Raw genomic sequence first — 22352 nt, forward strand, 5'->3', positions numbered from 1 at the left:
GGGTTCTTATTAATTACATGCATTTGCATTCCCACGAAATTGAGAGTTACTCTGTGTCGGGTCGAGATAAGGAGAAGATAGACAGGCGTGAGGCATGGGGAATTGGGAATTGGAGGGCATCAAGTGATTGATCCAGTACTCAATCAATCAAAGTTATTTATGACCATGTATTTTGTAAGTTGGTCGCATTTAGTGCTATCTTAAATTCCCTCCTCTTCTCCCAGCTACCCGCATTTATTGGGCCTTTGTTCTGGTTTCTCTTTCGTCATCTCTAACCGAAGAATTTTATTGTAGTTTTGTATTGTAAAAAATTATTTTTAAATAAACAAATATTAGACCATTCTTATATATTATTTCTCAATGGGCTAAATATAACATTTTTAATAATTTATTAGTTTTTAGTTTATATTTTAAATTTATTGGTTAGTTCAATTAAACTACTTTTAGATGTTTTCAAATCTAGCTTTGAATTTGAATAAATTATTGCAACTAAAGAGTTAGGTTCAAAGAAACGTGCTAAGATGAGGGCTATGTTTGGCCAATCTGATATCCTTTTAGACAAATAATAATCTAATATGCTCCATAAAATTGAAGCACAGTCATTTATTAGAGATGAATTTTTAAACAAATGGGATCATTTTTTTTGCTTTTGTATCTTTATCCCTTATCATTTGAGGGCGTTAAAACCTTACCGCCAATGTGTAGTAGTCATATATAGATGAAAGAAAGAATGGCAGAGAGAGAGAGAGAGAGAGAGAGAGAGAGAGAGAGGTGGTGTGTGCATGTGAAGTTAATAAATGAGACAGCGTAGGGGCTGAGGAGTCATTGCCAAGTGGAGGAGATGGGAGTGGTCCATGCAGTCGTGCTCCATTTCTGCCTTAAAACTTTGCCGCTGACTCGTGTCATCCGTTCCCTATCAAGCATCACGCGCAGCTAACCCCCTACTCTCTCCCTCATAAACTCAATTATGTTTACTTATCGGGAATTGGATTAAATCCAAATTTTAGTGTTCAGAGTTTAGAAATCAAAAAATTTATGATATACTAATTGAATTATACTGTTCTCATTAACTTATTATTCTGACCTACTTTACACAATCTAAAGACTTTAATTTATTTTTCACACAAATGAAACACCAAATTTTTTTATCACTAAACTCTAGATACTAATGTCTGAAGTAAATCCAATTCCTACTTATCATGAATGATAATACAAGAGATGTTTATCGTTTAGACATGATTATGTACCATAAGCGGTAAATTGCCTTCATAAAGAGAGTATTTTCTTTTCCTTACTATGTGTCGAGCTATATTATGTAAAATGATCGTTTATTTCAAATTGAACTTTCCGATCAAAATATATAAAAATGTACTTGGTTGACATGTTCCTTTAAAATTGGACTAGATTAATTTGTACAATTAGTTTTGAACTGTTTAGGTTGAGGAATGCAACTACATACATTCTCCTTTATACCTTCTCTTTTTACCTTTTTTTTTTCACTTCTTATCTCGCAAGGTACTCTCTTAAATAGGAAAAGAAATTTCCTCATTTTAAGTCACTTTGAAGATAATTCATGAAAAAAAAAATTAAAAAAATCAACCATGATGAATAAAAATAACTTAGTTACCTAATTGTTAATAAATGTTTTGATACCTAATTGTTACTAAATGTTTTGACACAAAATTATCTAATTATTATAAATTAAACACACAGGGACATGTATGTTGTTTAATACTGAAATGATCACACTATTAATCAAATCTCTAAAACTAATTTATTTGGTGTTCATTTTTAGGAAAGATGATTACTAGAAGTATGCGAAACAAAAACGAATGGTTTCTTGAATAAAGGCAGGATATATTTTCATTAAGAGCCATAAAAATGCTGGACAATATAAGTGAAGGAAGCTTCCTCCTCAATGAGATCACAAACAATAGTAGCAAGTTCATATACCCAAGTACAATCACCTCTGGAATGGAAACCAAAACGAGCAAGTCAATGTGCGATAGAATTGGCTTGGCGGTGGCTGTGGTGACACATCCCGATCCGGATTGTCCACTAGGACTTCGAATCAAGTTGTGTTGGCCGACACCTGGAAGGTGACGAAGCCATAAAGTATAGTGATGTGGAATAAGTGAACAAATTTAAACCTAAAAGTGCCTAAATACGAGAGCATAAGTAAATGAACACATTTCACACGTGACGTCAGAGCATAAGTAAAGTACAGCAGAGTGGATTGAAAATCATACCATCGAAGGTAATCTCCAATACCAAGATTTGCCACGAATCCTCATCGATACGAAAACTCTGCTACTAGAACTTGGAGGGATAAAAAAAAACAAGAGTGAATGTGCCTGAAAATAACACTTTAATAAAGACCTTCTAAACATTATAATCCCTCGCTGTAATACCTATATAGTTTCCAGGAAATCATACTACGTATAAGTATGAAATCAAATGTAAATCAACAGTAAATCCAAGAATATTCCAAATCACTACATATCAGCAGCAATATATAAAAAAAATCAGGTGCTCATCAATCTATGATAACACACGAGTCGGAGTTGCCTAACTCAACCTGTACGACTCATAAATCAATCTATGATAACACATAAGTCGGAGTTGTCGAATGCAACATGTACGACTCATAGGCAACCTGTACGACAGTGTCGGAGTTGCCTAGTATTGCAACATGTACGACAATGTCGGAGTTGCCTAGTATTGCGACCTGTACGACAGTGTCAGAGTTGCCTATTATTGCAACATGTACGACAGTGTCGAAGTAGTCTATTATTGCAACCTGTACGACAGTGTCAGAGTTGTCTATTATTGCAACCTGTACAACAGTGTCGGAGTTGCCTGTTATTGCAACCTGTACGACAGTGTTGGAGTTGCATAAAACATAAATATAGTCAAGCCATAACTCAATCATTTCAAACAACACCATAAACTCACCTGAACTTACCTACGCGTCCCACATTCACCTTAGCACTTCCAAGCATTCACAACAATTATATGCAGGTAATATACATATGGATATGTCATGATGCAATCTAAAACTCAACCATATCATAGTATTTTAAAATATATATTAACATGGCATAAAATGCATAAATCAATTTAAAAGCATTTGTGGAACTATCAATCATATATATACTATAAAAAGGAAAAGACCCACTCACCTGAGGTCCGTGCCACGACTCCTTAGCATGAATATCAAGACGTCACAAACGATCATCACCTAGAACAAATATTCAATCACGTCTCAGAACTCTTATCAATAAAACATGTCACTTACATAAAACACATCCCAAGGAAGTTCTAGAATGATTTGAGACCCATTGACCAAAAGTCAACCGTCGATCAAAGGTCAATGGTAAGGTCCATAACCCTACGTAACTCAATCAGAAAGATCCGTACATCGGATTTCCGATCCGTAACTTCCAAAGATCCACATTATGCTTCTAGAACAACATCCTAAAGTTGCGGAACGATCCAACGGTCGGATCTCCGCCACTTGCTAAAATTAAGTGGCGGCGGATGTTTTATTTTACGAACTTACAAATCTGATTCGGAAAGATCCATACGTCGGATTCCCGATCCATAAGTTCCTATGGTCCTCAAATATTACATACTATAAGGTACTAAGGTTTGGTGACGATCCAACGGTCGGTTCGTCAATCAATGCAAAGACCCCGTGACGGCCAACTAGGTGGTCAACTACGAAACTACATTAAAACATTGTAATTTCACTAAATGGATGTCAAATATAGAATTGGAGAATCCAAATTAGCCAAAGATGTTTCGGCCCACGCACCGCCGCACGCGATGGTTGGCCGCCACTGTTCGTCGGAAAAATTCCACTATTTCTAAAAATTCTCAAATTTCACAGAAATAAAGATCTCAAAGAGAGAAACAACTTTCATACCGGCCACGAAGTTTAAAAGTGGACGGAAGATGGTCAATTTTGCCCACAAAACCGACGGGTGCCTAAAGCTTCCTGGCGTCGATTCGTCGACTACGGTGGTCCAAGGGGGTCAAGGTTGGTCGGGATTTTCTCCTGGGATGATGGGCTACAAAGCCCAAGTGGTGGCATCAGCCATCGTTTTGTCGATTCACCGAAAAAATGAAAAGAGTGGCCGAAGCACTGTTGGATTTTCGTCAACTTTCGTGGCCTCAAACCGCCACATACCGTAGTTAATCAAGGTGGTTCTTGGGTGGGTTTTGTAGAGGGGAATGAGAGCTTCAAGATAGTGGTGGTGGCGTCGAAAAACTCCACCAGAGTTGGCTGGAATCGGCCTTGGAAAATGGGAAGTCGAACTGGGTTGTGTGGTGTGCACGGGTTGAAAGAGAAAGGGATGGGGTTCTTCTCTCCTTCCTGATTCGCCGATCCCTTTCTTTAATTTCTGATTGGTCTTCCTTCTAACATATCTAATTGGTCACTTAAACAAAATAGTTGATTGGTCCCCTTATTCTTGCTTAAAATCTGATTGGTTTTTTTCCCACAAAGTGGGAGTTCAATTTATTTATAGCTAAACTTTAAATAACCAATTTCAAACATCTGTAACTATACCGCTATAATCCAGACTCGCAAACGGCTTTCACCTATGCGTTCGTGACAATGATTACTACACAAATACTCCAAAAAAATGACTCATACATCTCTCCAAGCAATGGCCAACAGAAGTCAAAATCCTTGCCTCTAGGGCATTTTCGTCAATTCACGCTCTTAAAATTTATAAAACGTTCAATTAGGGATGAGTTGTCACAATCTACCCACCTTAAAAAATTTCATCCCTGAAATTTAAAATCACTTGCTATGCATTAAAATACTTAAGATAGAAAGAAGATGATAAAGAAGAAATCAAGTTGGAGGCCTGCATAAAAGAGAATGCCATTGTGTCACAATCGGAGTGCAGTGATTCCGCTTTCATGCCTCCAAACTCAAATTTTCCTTCTCCTTCAGTATAATACTATAATACAATACTTTTATAAAGTAGAAAGTCAAAATAGGTATATAATAAAATACGCCAAACTACGTGTATATTAGTGTAAGATTTAAAATAATTGCACTAAAATCCAAACTAAACATAAAAAAATTCACCGACGCACTCGTTGCGTTACATACTCCGAAGATAAGCATGTAAAATCTTTGGGTCGAGCCCAAATAATGAATAATTAATTAAATAAGTAAATACAAATGCTAACATTAAATGACTTACTTGTCTACTTGCTTAACGAACCCAACGAGTAAGTTATTGATATTACAGTCTGCAGCCCTCGATACCCATTGTTGTCTCGATAAGGAATTAACAAATTTCCGAGGGTGCAATATTTTGCTCACGCCACTACCCTCACGGGTAACATCAACAATAATCATAATTTCTATATCGTAACCTCGATCATTCAAATACCTGTTTGCAATACTCATTTGTTAAACATGTTCCATGTGTAAAATCTCTATACGAACGCTCAAACAATACCATAGCCAAACCAGAAATGTAACCGCAGTTACACATAACTCTAACCAAGGTAAGTGCCTACCATGACTGGCTAAATTGTAAAATATTCAAAAGCAATATATCCTTCAATATCCGGATAGTTCATTCAGACTAACCATTAGTCTGAGGATTAAATGTGATACGTGACAAAGCTTAATGCATACGACCTTCAAGAAGGCTTCTCAAGACTTAGAAATGAAACATGTGTCACGGTGAGATATAGTAGCGACATACACACCATATAACCCAACAATGCAGTTCATAACACCATAGTGAGCAAGTTCATATTGAATTTTCCCTCGTGTTTCGCAAAACTACAGCAATAAAAACAATCAAGAATTTGAAAGTCAAACAAGTCCAACAAATCTAGAATACAAGGAAATTGAATTTAATGTATGACATCTCACTACAACGGTAACTTCTGAAACATTCAATCACCAACGGTTAAGATTCATTTAGTAGAGTATTTGTTGAGTGATTGAGAATTTAATGTTCACAACTAACTGTCAACGTCCTAGCAACTCCTCTAAACGATTTGCTTGTTTCAAAAAAATAATACCGAGTGTAGTAGGGTAGACATGGACCCCAAAATTGACTAGAATACCTTTCAACACAAAGAGATGAATATGGAATCCCCATTAGAATAGACGCTAGTCTAAACGCCCGAGAAATCTGATAATCTCATGAATGAGAACTTTTACCAAGTGGTAAAAAATGTAGTCCCTCTGGACCAATGAAAAGAAAATGGGTTATCTTGTCAAATTGATTTATAGACATCGAAACATTATCATCATCTCCACATGTACAAGATATACCGAAAGTGTATGATGATATTTCCCAACTACCTTCATATACAAAAAGTGATTATGACTATTCAAACCATTTCTTGATATCTCGCAAGTAACATCAAAACAATACCTGTGAACTCCAACTGAGGCGGGATAGGACAGGCCGAAAGTGTTCAAGTATACATATGTCTTTTGCTGCATTAAATAGTAATTACATTTGCACAATCGGGATAATACACGATAGTGCAATCGTAGGAGTTGATTTAGTTCTTCCATCATCACTATCAGAAATTTTGGCTTAACTCAAATGAAGATGTTTGAGAAATCTAAGGTTGGTAAAGGTTCTAGACACGTTCTCACCGAGAAGTGTCATCCGATATTTTAAATGAATATAATAACACTTGACTCCAATCATGAATATGATGGTTCATTTCGAACGGTTTTAACCGTTGGAAAGTATAAGCGATTCTCCATCATGCTGACTCAACACAGCTGAAACATCCAGAGAACACGTCATCATGGGTTTCCAAATGATCAATATCATAGAAAGGTGTAAAGAAAAGGTAAGGTGAGACAACAGTTCATTTGTCTAAGACTTTATTCATAACTAACATCCCAAACCAAACTAATTTTCCTTGGTCGACAAGACCAAAGTTTGTCTCGAATTTCACAACACTTTGTGAGAATTTCAACTTTCTTTCGCTACTACCTTTTTGGAGAAAAGAAAAGAATGTCATTTACGAAATCACATCTCCCAGGAGAAGTACCAAATTACACAAAGGAAATATTTGAGAAATTTGATGTGAAGTGGACTGTTGATAATTGGAGAATTTAATCTCATTACTAGAATAGGTGAGATAGTCGTCTACAAGAATATTATGAATTCGTCAACTACACAAGGAAACTCGATTTACAAAGGTTGATCGATTAGACCATCAATTCAAAGTAAAGGATAACGGTTTTTAATCGTCATCCGAAGAAGTTGTTAAAATCTAGGTACGATCTTGAAGCTCAGTCTTTCATCGTCGCAGATAAGTTTGAGATTTCCAAGATAAGTGTTTAATAACTAAGTTCTTTCAATGAAGTAGGACTTGTTTGAAAAGTCATAAGGAAAACTGATATAGGAGTTGTTCAATAAGAAACATGGAGAATAAATGTGGTGTTAACGAGGTGGATCAATAATGTATTCTACTTCTTACATTTGGTAGCATCCCAAGTAAAATTTTGAGAAATGACACCAAAGGTATACATCCTCAAAACGTACTATACTACTAACCAACTTTCCGACATGAACTAAAAAGGTCCTTGCAACTTTCTCGACCCACGCGCCACCGCATGCGGTGGTTTGCCGCCACAGTTCGTCGGAAAAATCCCAATATTTCTAAAAATTCTCAAATTTCACAGAAATGAAGATCTCAAAGAAAGGAACAACTTTCATACCGGCCACAAAGCCAAAAGTGGACGGAAGATGGTCAATTTTGCCCACAAAGCCGGCGGGTGCCTAAAGCTTCCCGGCGTCGATTCGTCGTCTACGGTAGTCCAACGGGGTCAAGGTTGGTTGAGATTTTCTTCTGGGATGATGGGCTACAAAGCCCAAGTGGTGGCATCAACCATCGCTTTGCCGATTTGTTGAAAAATTGAAAAGAGTGGCCGAAGCACTGGTGGATTTTTGTCAACTTTCGAGGCCTCAAACCGCCACATACCGTGGTTAATCAAGGTGGTTCTTCAGTGGGTTTTGTAGAGGGGAATGAGAGCTTCAAGATGGTGGTGGTGGTGGCGTCGAAAAACTCCACCGGAATGGGCCATAATCGGCCTTGGAAAATGGGAGGTCGAACTGGGTTGTGTGGTGTGGACAGATTGAAAAGGAAGGGGATGAGGTTTTCTCTCTCCTTCATGATTGGCTGATCCCTCTCTCTAATCTTTGATTGGTCATCCTTCTAACATATCTAATTGGTCACTTAAATAAAATAGCTGATTGGTCCCCTTATTCTTGCTTAAAATCTGATTGGTTTCTTTCCCACAAAGTGGGAGTTCAATTTATTTATAGCTAAACTTTAAATAACCAATTTCAAACGTCTGTAACTATACCGTTATAATCTGAACTCGCAAACGGCTTTTGCCTATACGTTCATGGCAATGATTACTATGCAAATACTCCAAAAGAATGACTCGTACATCTCGCTAAACAATGGCCAACGGAAGTCAAAATCCTTGCCTTTAGGGCATTTTTGTCCATTCACACTTTTAAAATTTATAAAACGTAAAATTAGGGATGGGTTGTCACATGTGGGTAGCAGTAGCTTTAGCGACCAATGACAGCAGGAACTTCACATCTACAATAATAGGTCCTAGGGCTGGGCAAACGGGTTCTGGGCCCGCGGGTAGGGGCGGGTATAGGCGGTTCGGGGCGGGTACGGGGCGGGTCCTGTTTTTAAATAGGGGAAACAGGGCGGGGCGGGCCTAGGTAATAGCATTCTAGGGTCGGGCCGGTTCCAGATTTATAGAAAAACGGGGCCCCGAACCGGCCCGTTTGTAATTGAAATAGACGGCCCAGATTGAAAATAAACATACCTTCCAATCATGACCTAGGGTCGATCTTCTTCTTGATTGTTCTCCTCGACATCTCATCCTAGACCCAGGCACCCGCACCACCCATCTTCCCGATTCTTGTTCTCTCTTTCCCGACGACATCACCGCCGTCGCGATCACCAACACTCCATCGTCGTTGCCAGTTCAGGTGAATTCTTTAACCTCTTTTTTTATTTTTTTTATAGGTTCTTTAACCTCTAATGTATGTAATCTGTGCTCAATATATTGGGATGTTCATGTTTGTTCTTGCTGATTTGGTGGATTTTCTGATTTTTTTAGCTTGTTTTCACATCCAAATGTTGAGTAGAAGTCCTTGTATTTCACATATATTCTGAAGAATGTAAAGTATTTCCAAGCATATTGATTTGCAATCCGGAGACATCCATTCTATTTCTGTTCATTTTTTTAATTTTTTATTTATTTTCATTGCCATATTTGTTAAAGGTTTCAAATTAGGATCTGAGAAGCATACAACAGAGGTAAATCGCAAAGAAATCTGGTGCACTGAGGATGACTTCTAGGATTGAAGGACTATCTCTGCTAAAGACAACAAAGGTAATCTTATCCAATCAAATTTATATCTAGGTTTTAAAAGTTGAAGGTGTAATGTGACAATGGATATCATAATCCAGCCCTTGACATCAGGGCAAAATCTAGGTTTTAAAAGTTGAAGGTCTATGTTATCCCCCTTTGATTGTAACTGTCCCTTGAATATATACTCTAGCCCCTGACATCAGGGCAAACTCTTCCGACTGTTAAGTCATTGAGATTCCTAACTTAAGTCTTAACCGGAAGGAAACACAGATGCATCTTAAAAATCTTGAAGCTTCTCAATGCTCATAAGCTAACGGATAAGAGCGATGTGTAATTGTGTATGGCCTCAGTGTGGTGTTTTTGGGGCTCTTAACAGGGATGCAGCCAATTACAGATTGTGTTTTGGATAACTATATATGTGAACCATCTTCTATGCTTTGCATGTGAGAATATAACTTCTTTGTCAAGTTAACATCCCTTATTGTTAGCGCTATTTAATCCATGTAACCGACTAGCTGCACTGGTTTTTGTGTTATTTACAAGTTTTCCTGCACTTCAGGTAAACATTACATTCCAATGTAATGTTTTGGCAACAGACAAAATGTAATATATTTCATGTAATTACTGATTATGTAATATGCTTCCATTCCCTCATATCTAATGATCTCTTATGTCTTGGTTTGTGTTCAAGCTTTGAGGTAGCCTAGCATCCAATGATCTGTGCAGTTTTGTGCAGTTTGCAATTTGTGCAGTTTTGTGCATATTGCAATCTGTGCAAAATTCAATTTGTGCAGTTTGCAATCCGTACAATTCTTTTTTCTTTTTTTTTTCAAACAACCAAAAAAAAAAGAAAAAAAGAAAAAGGACCCATGGACCCGGCTCGAACCGGCCTGTTTCAACCGGGCCGAGTAATGTCCAGTTCTTATATTAGAAAATGTAATCCTCGGCCCGGCCCACCCCGTTCCCTTTGAACCTAGGTCCGGTCCGGTCCCTTCAAAATTGGGCCCGGCCCGGCCCGTGCCCAGCCCTAATAGGTCCCATTGGAGAGACGTTCAAAGATGCATCCCTCACCGCTGAAATGATCTGAAGTGAAACACTTTCTAGAATAATACTATGTAAACCCTTTTCAATCACCAATATAAGCCTTTCTTTAGCAGCCAACGCCTCGATTTGGATGGACAAAAAACACAATCAAAGATTCATGTGGCCGCGACATACATTTACCATCTGAATCATGATAGCAATCCCAACTCCACCTAATCTTAGATCTTTGTTCCAAGCCCTATCCATATTTACCTTGAGTTTACTAGACGGAGGGCACGACCACCTTGGGATAACAGATTGAACATTGGTTCGAGTTGGGGTGGCAATCACCTTTATGAAATATTGCCACCAATCTGTGGCCCGTCGCATGATCACATTGGGAATAGGGTGCTACTCAGAACCCCATAATTTGCTATTTCTAGCAGTCCAAATTGCCCAAACAACAATCGAAATGCAACCAAAATTTGATTATTTCATGCTCTTCGACATGTGTAGCGCCCAGTCCTTAATATGACAATTTTGCGAATAAGCAGGATGAAGACCCAAAGGAGAGGCTAGCAAAGTGGCACTTAAGAATGAGGTTTTGAGTTAATTCAGGAGCCGCACCATAAAAAAATGCACAAAGGATCAATGGAAGTCGCTTGTGAACAAGATTTACCACCATAGGAATTATGATTGAAAAATCCTCTATGCCGCCATTTTAAATTTCGGTGGAATTCAGGAATACCAAATCTTATCCCAAAGCTTAATGAAAGGACCACTCAGAGATGAAGAGGATAAGGTAAGAAAAGGAGGAAAAATCCACAAGCAGGTGATGTTATGTTTCCTCTCAACACATCCATTTTGCTCTGGGGTGTGAGGGCAACTGAACTGATGCAAAATACCATGTTGGAGAAGAAATGAACTAAACTGAGAACTTGTAAACTCACCCCTGAATCAGATCATAGAGTCATGATTTTGTTTTCAATCAAATTCTCAACATATGATTTAAAATGCACAAATATGGAGACGACCTCAGATTTGAACTTTAAAGGAAATAGCCAACTATATTTGGTAAACTCATTAACAAACAAAACATAGAATTTATATCCACTAATAGAGGAGATAGGAGCAGGGCCCCAAACATCACAGTGAACAAGTTCTAAACTGTGAGTAGTAATTCTAGTGCTTACAGAAAATGGCAACTTATTATTTTTACCAATTGCACAATCTTGACAAAAGAAAGATACAAATTGTTTTCCAGTGTAAGCAAGCATATTTCTACTTAAAATCTTCCGGAAGATTGCAGAAAAGGAATGTCCAAGCCTCTTATGCCAAAGTTGTATGGAAGCTGGAGTACTAATATTAGCATAGGATGATGGAGAATCTGGAGCACAAGCAGAAGCAGGTGAAGTACCTTGCACATGATAAAAGCCAGAGTTAACTAGCCCTTGAAAAAGCATCCTCCCTGTAGAACGGTCTTTGATTATAGAACCATCAGAATCAAGGCTTAATTGATAGTAATTATCCTTTAAAAATTGATATGCAGAGAGGAGATTAAACTTCATATGAGGAACATGGAGAACATTGTTCAACTTAAATGTTGCAAGTTGGAGTTTTAAGAACAGAAGTACTGGTGTGGTGAATGGGCATACCTTGACCATCACCGATATAAACCTTATTTTCACCATGATAAGGCATAGGAGAATGAATAGCAGAGATATCATTCGTGATATGCGAGGTAGCTCCAGAGTCCAAAATCCAGGTAGGAAAGGTAGATTTAGTAATGGTGTGAGCACACATTGTTGCTAATTTAGTTGGTGGAATTTTGCCCAGCAAACGCATGATTCATGCATTCAAAACAGTCAATTGCTTCATGATCCTGAGAGTGACAAATTTGACAGGGAACTCAGCCACCAGAGTATTGTCGATTTAAGCCTCCTGAAGAACAACTTGGATTATAGGAGTTGCCTTGGAAATTACCAGTCCCACGATAATTGTTGAAACTGCGATTTTTGCCACGATTATTGCCACGATTGTGACCACAATTGCTGCCTCAACAATTCTTAGAAGAATTATAGTTGGAGTATGGAGCAACAAATGCTTGAGGAAAGGCATTAAATTAAGGCATTGGAAGAATCGAAGCCAGAGAGTGTTGAGACTGAGGAACATATGCATGAAAAGGTTCTGTAACAGAAGAAACAACAGATTTCTTCTTCCGACTCATAAAGAGTTCTTTGTTGATCAATAAACATGAAGTTCATTAAGAGTTGCGGAGGAAATTCACAGTATTATAGAGTCAATGAAGAACTCGTACTCATCAGAGAGGCCATTGAGCGTAACAGTAATAAGATCATGATCAGAAACTGGCGTGCTGATAGCCATTAAAGCATCCAAAATACTTTTGATTTGTTGAATGTATTCAGAGATTGAAAGATCACATTTCTTAACTGAGTCAAGGCGAGTGTGAAGTTGGTGAATGTGCGCAACAGAGACTCCACCGAAGCGTTATTCAAGATTGATCCACAATTCGTGAGATGAAGATACACCAATGGTGAAAGCTATGATTTCTTCAGATAAAGTGGAATTTAACCAAATGAGGATGCTTTGATCCTTCTCATACCAAGCTTCAAAGGCATGATTCGGAGCATCGGTGATGTGGCCAGAATTGTCAAGAAGAAATGACGGTGGACACACTTCAGTGTCGTCAAGAATTCTAGTGAGTTTGTAACGGTGAAAAATTGGAGCAAAGAACACCTTCGATATAAGATAATTGTCTCGTTTAAGCTTCGTGGGAACCATACAACTAATGTTTTGGATTGTGATCGAAGAAATAGATGAAATTGGGGAATTAGGGTTAGGGTTCATCAAAGATGAATTTGGGGCAAGAATGTCAGGATTCGCAAGAGAAGAAGCTGAAGATACCATCAGATAGACAGAGAGAAACAGAGATTAAAGATAAAAAAAAAATGGAGAATCGATCAAGAATTGAAGAAAATTGCCAATGAAAGCACGAAGAGAATCAATCGAGAGACGAAGATCGATGAGAATCGCGAAAAGGTGGAGAGGATCACGAAGAGGCGGTTAAGCAAAGGCAGTTGATACCATATGAGATTTATGAAAGATTCTGTTTCATTGAATTAATGAGTCATTACAATTGTGTATATATATACACCTGCTAATCATAATTAGCATCTAATTAAGTATAACTAATTATACTAAGACAACAATTGGTTACACTAAGCAAACAGAAAATTGTTATGATGTTCTGGATTGTGTGTCAATACTTTATATATTCCGTACTTTCAAGACACATCTCGGAATTTAACAAACGAAGAATGAGAGAAATAAAGTGGGGAAACTCTATTTCTCAAGAATAAGAATTAATTCTATTTTCTACTCCTTAATGATAATGGTTTCATGGTTTTAAATAGAACCCACATACTTCTTATTAAAGAGATGTAATTTTTCATCTTTAAGTATACATCATTTGGCAGCCACTTAGTATTACGGTCAAGTGGTATTCCTTTTCACTTGTAAGTGAGAAAGGTCTTAGGTTCGATTCTCGTCAAAAACAAATTTGAATCACATTATTGCTAGCATATTATATGGCTAAGCCCATCTCTCTTTAGTGTAGATAATATCGTTATTAAAAAATATTAAGTAAAGTCATTTAGTACTACGGTCTAGTGGTATTCCTTTTCACTTGCAAGTGAGAGGTTTTAAGTTCGATTCTCGCTAAAGACGAATTTGAACCACAATATTGCTAGCTCATTGTGAAGTTAAGCCCATCCCCTCCACTTAATATGAATAATATTGTTTGTTAAAAAAACAATGTACATCCTTTTTTTTTTTTGGGAAACTAACAATATACATCCTTTGACTAACAGTAAATATACAACGGTCCCTTTCCATTTGGAAAAAGATACATACACTGTTGAATCCAACCAACGGTTACAACCATTTTTCATTCAAATATTAGTTACATATTATAATAATTAATATTATAATATATAATTTTTCAACAACTATAACTTCCATCACGGGGTGTGTAATACTAATATATATCTTTGTCAATGTAAACAACTCTGACGAGGTCCCGGTTGGTTGAATTTGGATCATGGTGGAGGACGTAAACACCATAAAGTCCCGAGCTTTATGCTCGGATTTTGATCAATTGAATTGCTCGAGTTTGATTCCTACAACATTACTGCAATATAAGTTTAATAGATATGATTGACTATTTTATAGAAATCAAACTCACTAATATGTGGAATTTGCACCAACAAAGCATTGAATTATTTATCCTCAATGCACTCCATTACAATTCAATTCTAATTCATAATGTCTAGTCATGGATTGGTTTGGTTTAATTACAAAAAACTAAACTGGACCAATTCAAATATAATTATACTTTCACTTTCATATGTCAACTCAGGTTTAAATCCAATTGAGCCCACCCTTAATAAGTTTGTAACAAAGTGAAATTCAATTAATTTTGGAAAGTGTTATTGGCACTCCAAAAATCTCATTCTAAACTCCTCACTAGTGTATTTTTCTTTCATATTATAGAAAGTTTGGAGTGTAAAATGAGATTTTTGGAGTGCTAATAACAATTCCCTTAATTTTTTTGTTATCTAAAGAACTAGTGGGTTTGCTAATTAGAGCATCTCGCAGTTGGTGCAAGGCAAAGGCAAGGCCCAAAACTTGCCCTCCAACCTAGAATCCATCTATGGTCCAAAATTGCAAGGACAAGTGGTGGGCCAAGCAAAGCCCGCCCAAATGCTCGAGCATCTAAACTCCTACCTTACCCAAACAGGCATGTTGACGTTATGCTGACGCCAACCATTTTTTTTTAATTTTTAATATCAGGTGTGTTTAACACATGTGTGAAAAACGGTAAGTGGTACAAGCTCTACACGGGTGGGCTTCGCTGCATTAGATAAACAGCGGAGCCGAACGTCTCCATGATGTGGCTTGCTGAGAACCTTTGGATTTTCAATGATTAGATGATTTGAAATTGGAAAATACCAAAACAAATATGTCTTTTTTAGGTAGTTTTATTAACACCCCACAATTTTATGAAGACACCTGCATTTTTTTTTTCCAATTGATCTTCCTCTTTTACCTTTATTGGTTGGGAAAAAAAAAAAAGAAATGGCACCAACCAATCCCTTTGCCGATAGTCAACCACCATAGCACCACCCTTGAAATGATCTCAATATTTACAGTTGGTATGTCAAATTAACTAATGCCATCCATTTATTGTGTTGAACTCTGTTTGTTGACTTGGGTTTTGGAATGTAAACAAGTTAATTGATTTGGAAGAATATTGTGGATTGGAGGCGTTTGATTGTTGATGTTCGGTGATAGAAAATTTTATTGCTTGAAGTTTGACAAAGACTTTAAATTGGTTGCTTGGGTTTTGCTTAAAGTTTTGGCTTTTGTATGAAATTGGGAACTTTGTAAAAAATTGAAGACGGGAGAGAGGCTAGAGAAGAGGTGACCAGAGTGGATTGACGACTCCGACGACGGAGGTAATAAGAGGTTGTTGTCCAGTTGGGGTGTTTGTCGCTCTTTCTTTCGTTGTTAGGACCGAGGTGGGGAGGGTACAGAAAAATCAGGGGTAAAATTGGAAATTTGTAGGAATTTTTAAGAATTTTTTGAATGTGGGTGGTTTCGTAAATTTGTGGGGTGTAAATAAAACTACTCTTCCTTTTTTCAGACAAAAAAATAAAAGGTTTATTACAAATGGTCCTTAAAATTGACCCTCATTATTAAGATGGTCCTTGCTGAAATTGACTTGCGATATCAAAATGGTCCTTGAAATTGACCCGCGACATCAAAATGGTCTCTGAAATTGAAAATTGATCAATGTAGTCCCGCAAGTAAGTGTCTCAAATCAATGTAGTCATTCCGTTACAATTTTGTCAAAAATTATGTAATGTGCTGATGTAACACATAAATGGATCACACAAGTCTAATTAAATTAAAAAAAATTACATATAGGCTTAATAATTTAATAGTTAATAAAAAAATTGTCAACAAAAAAACCCAGTCCTGCAATCACCTCTGATCCTAGTCCATATTTCTCTACCTCCTTCGCTCTTTATTCTCTGAAAAAAAATTCAATACACACTTCGACACCTTTCACCGAATTGAACCTGGATTCGAGATCACTTTTGGTGACGGCTTTGCCCATTGTTAACGACTTCTGGGACATCACCGTTAACTAGGTGATCAACATCCTCACAACGTTAATCTTGGAAAGCTTGTTTGACGCTTTCCTGGTGGTCCGGTGATGCAAAGAACGACGATGTCTGCCTTGAGATAATAAGGTTATAACCGAGGTGTGTCTATTGTTGGTTGAAAACTATTCCCACACCCCCTCATAGGCCTTGGTTATGCCTTGTGCCTTCGAGAATTTATGGAAGGGATTTCTCTTCGGAGTAGGCCTTACTATAAGAAAAAAAAAATTTCATTGTGCAAAAAGGCATTTAGACAACTTTTTTAATTAATTATTAAACCCACATCAGCACATAACACATTGTTTTACAGAATTGTGACGAAATAGTCATATTGATTTGCGACACCTATTTTCAAGGACTACATTAATTGATTTTCAATTTCAAATATCATATTGATGGTTTTGGTCAATTTTAGGGACCATCTTAATGGTGTGGGTCAATTTCGGGGACCATTTGTGATAAAAACCTGTAAATCTTATGGGGCCTATTTATGTGCCACATCAATATTTAACAGAATTGTGACTGAATGACCATATTGATCTGCGACACCTATTTTTAGAAACTACATTATTTGATTTTTAATTTTAAGAACCATCTTGATAGCGAGGCTCAATTTTAATGACTATTTGTAATAAAAATCCAAAATAAAATAATAAGTTTCTCAAAAAAAAGAAAGAAAAAAGAATTGGGAAAGAAAGAAAAAAACAAAAACAAATGTCTCCAAATCACAACGTGTTGAATTAGTCTCCCGACCATTTGAATCCCATCCTCAAATTTCAATCAAAATTCGTCAACTTTCCGTCGGATCCCAAATGGGGAAATGGAATTCCGATTCCCCAAAATCTTGATTTCAAATTCTTAGGGATTCCTGATTTTTCATGGTTTGATTCATCTGTGGAAAAAGGTCGATCAGGAGAAGCAGCAATGGCGTGGAACGCGTTCAAGTTATGTACGGCTCTGCGCGCCCTCGGCTACGTGATGGTGCTGGTGGTTGTCGCCATAGTCGGGCTCACCTACTACGCCGTCGTTTTGGTCAATTATTTACCTAGCATCCTTAGCGGAGGTGTCAATTTCGTCATTGCCTTCCCTCTCTTGATCTTGTTCCATTTTCTGGTAATTCCCGTTTCCCCCTAAATTTTTATCTATTTTAATCAATTTTCATTCTTAATTTAATTTAATTTACCTAGAAATTATGAATATGCATAACTTCATATATGAATGCGTGATATGTAAGAATTGGTGAGAGTTTTGTATATTAAGCTAGAAGGTTTTGCTTTATGTTTGGATTATTTGATAAAAAAAACAGGACGACCCCAAGCCAACAGAGCTCCTCGCTTTGCAAGGGTTGGGAGGACGTCTATCGTAAGCAGTCTTATCCTTGCTTTGCAAAAAAGTTGTTCCAACGAAGAACGACCTTTCTGTTGCGCCAACCTTTCTATTGGACTATTTGATAAGGGGAAAAAATGGAGCAATGAAAACATAGTAAAATGCTTTGAAATTTGCTATTTATGTGTTGGAATCAAAGAGAGCAATTGGGTAGTAAAGCTAGTGACTTGAGTTTTCTACTTTACAAGCTGGGAAAGTGACATATTTTGTGTTTGACGCTTCTCAGAGATTTTCTTAACTACTTCAGATTAAGGGAAACGTTATTGGTAGAGGATTGAAGATTGCCTTCGTGCATATAGTGTTCTCATCCATATGAGTGTAGTAAATTTCTTTGGCCGCAACAATTTAAATGTGACACATTTTAATGGGAAGTTGGAAAAAGGAATTTTAATTCGAGGTTTTGAAGATTTAGTTCCTTTTTTGGTTTTTTGAATTTTTCCGATTTTGAACGCTTAAGTTGAGAATGGTGATAAATTCAACTTTGCAAATTGGAAAGTATTAAGTTTGGGAAAGTTAATTTGGTTATGTAGTTGGTGATGCTGTTGTGGAGCTACTTTAATGTTGTTTTGACGGATCCTGGGCGCGTTCCACCAAATTGGAGGCCTGCAATCGATGAGGAGACAGGTGATGAAGCCCCATTGGTGGGATCAGACCAATCCACCATGGTCAGTGATCCAGCAAATCAAAAAATACGGTTTTGTCGGAAGTGCAACCACTATAAACCACCTCGTTGCCATCATTGTTCTGTTTGTGAGTACTTTTATTCCAGTTGCCTCTTTTGAAAATGTATATCTGGTGTTGGACAAAGAATGAAAGGTTCATTCTTTCCATTTATGTGTTTGTTTTAGGTGGGAGGTGTATATTGAAAATGGACCATCATTGTGTTTGGGTGGTCAACTGTGTTGGTGCACTGAATTACAAGTACTTCCTTCTCTTCTTGGTATGTTACTGCACTATGTTTGTTTAAATCTCTTGAGAGGCACAATTTACTTACTGACAAGATAAGCAGTAACTACTTGAATTAAATGAGAAATTATTTGATGTATGACTTTGTATTTGTATCTTTATTACTTTATTGCAGTTTTACACATTTCTTGAGACAACTCTTGTCACCTTATCATTATTCAAGTATTTTATGGCATTTTTTACTGAAGAGGAGATACCGGGAACATTGGGCACTGTTGCAGCTAGTTTTATCACATTTGGTAAGTTTTTAGATGATCAATTTTCTGAATTATTTTCCAATTTGACATCATCCGTATTTTCTCATATTTGCGATTGCCATTTTCAGTTTTGAACTTCGCATTTGCTTTGAGTGTTTTTGGCTTCATGATCATGCACCTATCATTGGTGGCGTCCAATACCACCACTATTGAGGTGATGGCTTTTATTATACTGAATGTGATTCTATGGCTTATTCTAGTATTTCTTATATGAGATTCTTGATTTCATCAGGCGTACGAGAAGAAAGCCACTACTAAATGGCAGTATGACCTTGGTCGGAAGAAAAACTTTGAACAGGTTTGATTGTTTGTTCTGTCTTTTTTGTTTTTTTTGTTTTGTTTTTGTTTTTTTTTTTTTTGGTGGTTGCTGTGTGTGTGTTTAATTTATATTCTAACCAATACTATGAATTCTTAAATTGATTCTTTTGCTAGATTCTTTGCCTTTGCCTTTGCCTTACCAATACCATAAATTCTCTGTCTTTTATGTATGACCCTTCTAATTAATGTCAAACCATTAATCTTTGATCAGCTGTAACGTCTTATGTGCCTGAGAGTGAGATACACCACCTTATAACATATATTACCTTATTACTGACATGCAATTCCATACGTTCCTTCTGTAATCAGTTGCAGCACGCACTCACTTGCATATTTTATTAAAAGCAACAGCATTTGCGGGAAAACTAACCAAACTTGTACAGCATTTTGGTAATGCAATATCTGAATCCGGTTTACGTCCATGAGGATGGCCTCCCCCACCCCCTTTTTGTAGGTGTTATTCTATGATCCTCAACAAAACGAAATTACCAGCTTGAAATTAGATCAATTTTGCAAATCCAACCCCCACAATTGACTTCAAAACCCCCATAAATGATCAGAACTGAAAGTTATACTTTGCCTGTAGAGGATAAACAGTGCTGATTTTTCCCCCAAGTTTGTGAAGAATATGTTAGAAAGTTGTACCAAAACCTAACTGAACTAGTTGTCTGATTTGCAGAAGTATACGCTGTTGTATGTAATGTTGAATTTACCATTATTTTGTTAGGTGTTTGGGACGGATAAGTGGTACTGGTTCATCCCTGCATATTCGGAGGAGGATTTAAGACGGATACCAGCTCTCCAGGGTATTGATTATCCAACAAGGCCCGAGTTGAATGCACTTCAGCCATTATAAGTACTCATGGTAGCGAAGGGACAATGTTGCAGTTCTCTCCTCTTATGCACACGTATAAGGGAAGCTGAAATTTGTGTTTCTTTCGTACAAGGCTCTTTGCTCGTCAACACTGCATTGACCTGCATGCACAGGCAGCAGCTCAGATAATACTTTTGCTTGGCAGACATCATGGCTGGAAGTGAATTGAGGACTGGCTCAATTGGCGAATTTACGCGCATAGATTCTTTGGTCGATACAATTTATATAGTGATGTAATGTGTGATTTCCACGAGGAACGTGAGCATTTTTTCATACAACTTGTTCCGTTCCTAATGTTGTGTGCAGGCTTGTTGAATTGATCCTGTGAATATCTCCACCTTGTACCAATTTCTCCTTAATCTCTTGGATTACAGAAAAGTGCAGCATCTAGATTGTCGTTTGAGTTGTGGATGAGATTTCGGATTTTACTGTTTCTTTGTGTCTAATTGAAAAATGGCTCTGCTTTGGGGGGACTGGATGAGAGAGAGAGAGAGAGAGAGAGAGAGAGAGAGAGAGGAGGAATGACTGAGTTAAACTTGCTTGCGCCACATAAGTTATTCTAACATTTATTTGACAGAATAGAAATAAGCATGATACTTCTTGAGAAAGAAACAAAAAACAAAAAAAAGAAAAAAAAAGAGTTTTATAGGGCAAAGTAAGAGCAAGTTCAAATTTCGGACGGACTGACGTAGATAAGCCTATTATCAATAAAATGGGCACTTATTATGCTTCATATTATCAATTTACCCATACATGCTCCCTGTCCAATGGTTAGTTTGTATGCACATATGACACTGTTAAATCTATCAAATACCCAGGGAAACTATGCCGCCTCAAAGCACTTTTTAGCAAGGTATCTTCAAAGGTAGGAGAAATTTTTAATTTTTAAGTTATGCAACTGGTGGAAATTTTTATGCAACTGGAAATTTTTAAGTTAGTAACGGAAGCACGGATGATACATTACGTGTTTTTATGCAACTGGTGGAAATTTTTAATTTTTAAGTTATTAACCTTTTAACACACATAACTCACCATTTATATAAGGACAATGTGGTGTACCATCTCGTGTGATGGTCACACTGAAAAATCTATGCGGATGGGAACTCATACCCACACATACCTCTTTTGTTATATAATTTTTTTTATTTTTTATGATTATTGGACTGAACAAATCAAATGAAAACAACATATTTATCAAATTCACACAAAAATGTGTAAAAGAGAAAAAAAATGTGTGGTTATCATTTTGCCAAAAGTAAACCTACTTACACAAATTTATAGAATTCACACTTTTAGTTGAAAGAAAGTCATTGATTTTTTTTTTTTTTTGGCCTAATTGGATTATTAGTCCCCGTAGTGATAGGGTAATTGGAAGATAGCTTTTGCGGTAAAAAAGAAAAACTAGGATATAAGCTCCTATGATGAAGTCTGTTAGGATTTATGCACAAAATTAAAAATTCCGTCAACTTTCTGTTAATTGTTAGCATGTGAGCCACACATATTAGGCTAAAATGGAATTCTTCGCTAATTGTTAGCACGTGGGGCTAGCTCGCATACTAATAATTAACAGAAAATTGACAGAATTTTTAATTTTGGGCATAAATATTCCTAACAGACTTTACCACAAGAGCTTAAAGTCTAATTTTTTAAGGATTTTTGCTATCTTTTAACTACTTTATCACCACGGAAACTATTAATTCAACTAAGCTTTTTTTTTTTTAATAAAAAACACGATATTTTAATAAATAAGCTATAAGCGTGCAGGACGTCTGCATATTAAGCAATAAACTCGTACGAAAAAAACTTCAGAACATTTAATCAAGACCCAAAGTGAAGCTTATACAACCAAATCTTGATATCATGAGTGG

General features: G+C 36.9%; 1 protein-coding gene across 2 annotated transcripts; it reads left to right on the forward strand.

Moving 5' to 3' along the window:
- Nucleotides 1–17413: 17413 nt before the first annotated feature.
- LOC137722615 (probable protein S-acyltransferase 14) lies at nt 17414–20852 on the forward strand. 2 transcript variants are annotated; one of them, XM_068461659.1, is made up of 8 exons: nt 17414–17796; nt 18600–18819; nt 18918–19009; nt 19151–19274; nt 19361–19446; nt 19525–19590; nt 20338–20475; nt 20558–20852. In XM_068461659.1, the coding sequence occupies exons 1-7, from the start codon at nt 17608–17610 to the stop codon at nt 20464–20466; spliced, it is 906 nt and encodes a 301-aa protein (XP_068317760.1). In that variant the 5' UTR covers nt 17414–17607; the 3' UTR covers nt 20467–20475; nt 20558–20852. The 2 variants fall into 2 exon arrangements, with proteins under 2 accessions (XP_068317760.1, XP_068317759.1); XM_068461658.1 differs by having other exon boundaries at nt 17416–17796; nt 20338–20852.
- Nucleotides 20853–22352: the final 1500 nt, after the last annotated feature.

The sequence above is a fragment of the Pyrus communis genome, chromosome 17 (genome assembly GCF_963583255.1).
Source record: "Pyrus communis chromosome 17, drPyrComm1.1, whole genome shotgun sequence".
Lineage (NCBI taxonomy): Eukaryota > Viridiplantae > Streptophyta > Magnoliopsida > Rosales > Rosaceae > Pyrus > Pyrus communis.

What these genes read in the sequence shown, in the direction of transcription:
- LOC137722615 (XM_068461659.1), top strand. Translation starts at nt 17,608, where the DNA reads ATGGCGTGGAACGCGTTCAAGTTATGTACGGCTCTGCGCGCCCTCGGC. An exon ending in CCAATACCACCACTATTGAG is followed by an intron (nt 19,447 to 19,524) that starts GTGATGGCTTTT and finishes TGATTTCATCAG; the next exon opens with GCGTACGAGAAGAAAGCCAC. An exon ending in GGAAGAAAAACTTTGAACAG is followed by an intron (nt 19,591 to 20,337) that starts GTTTGATTGTTT and finishes TTATTTTGTTAG; the next exon opens with GTGTTTGGGACGGATAAGTG.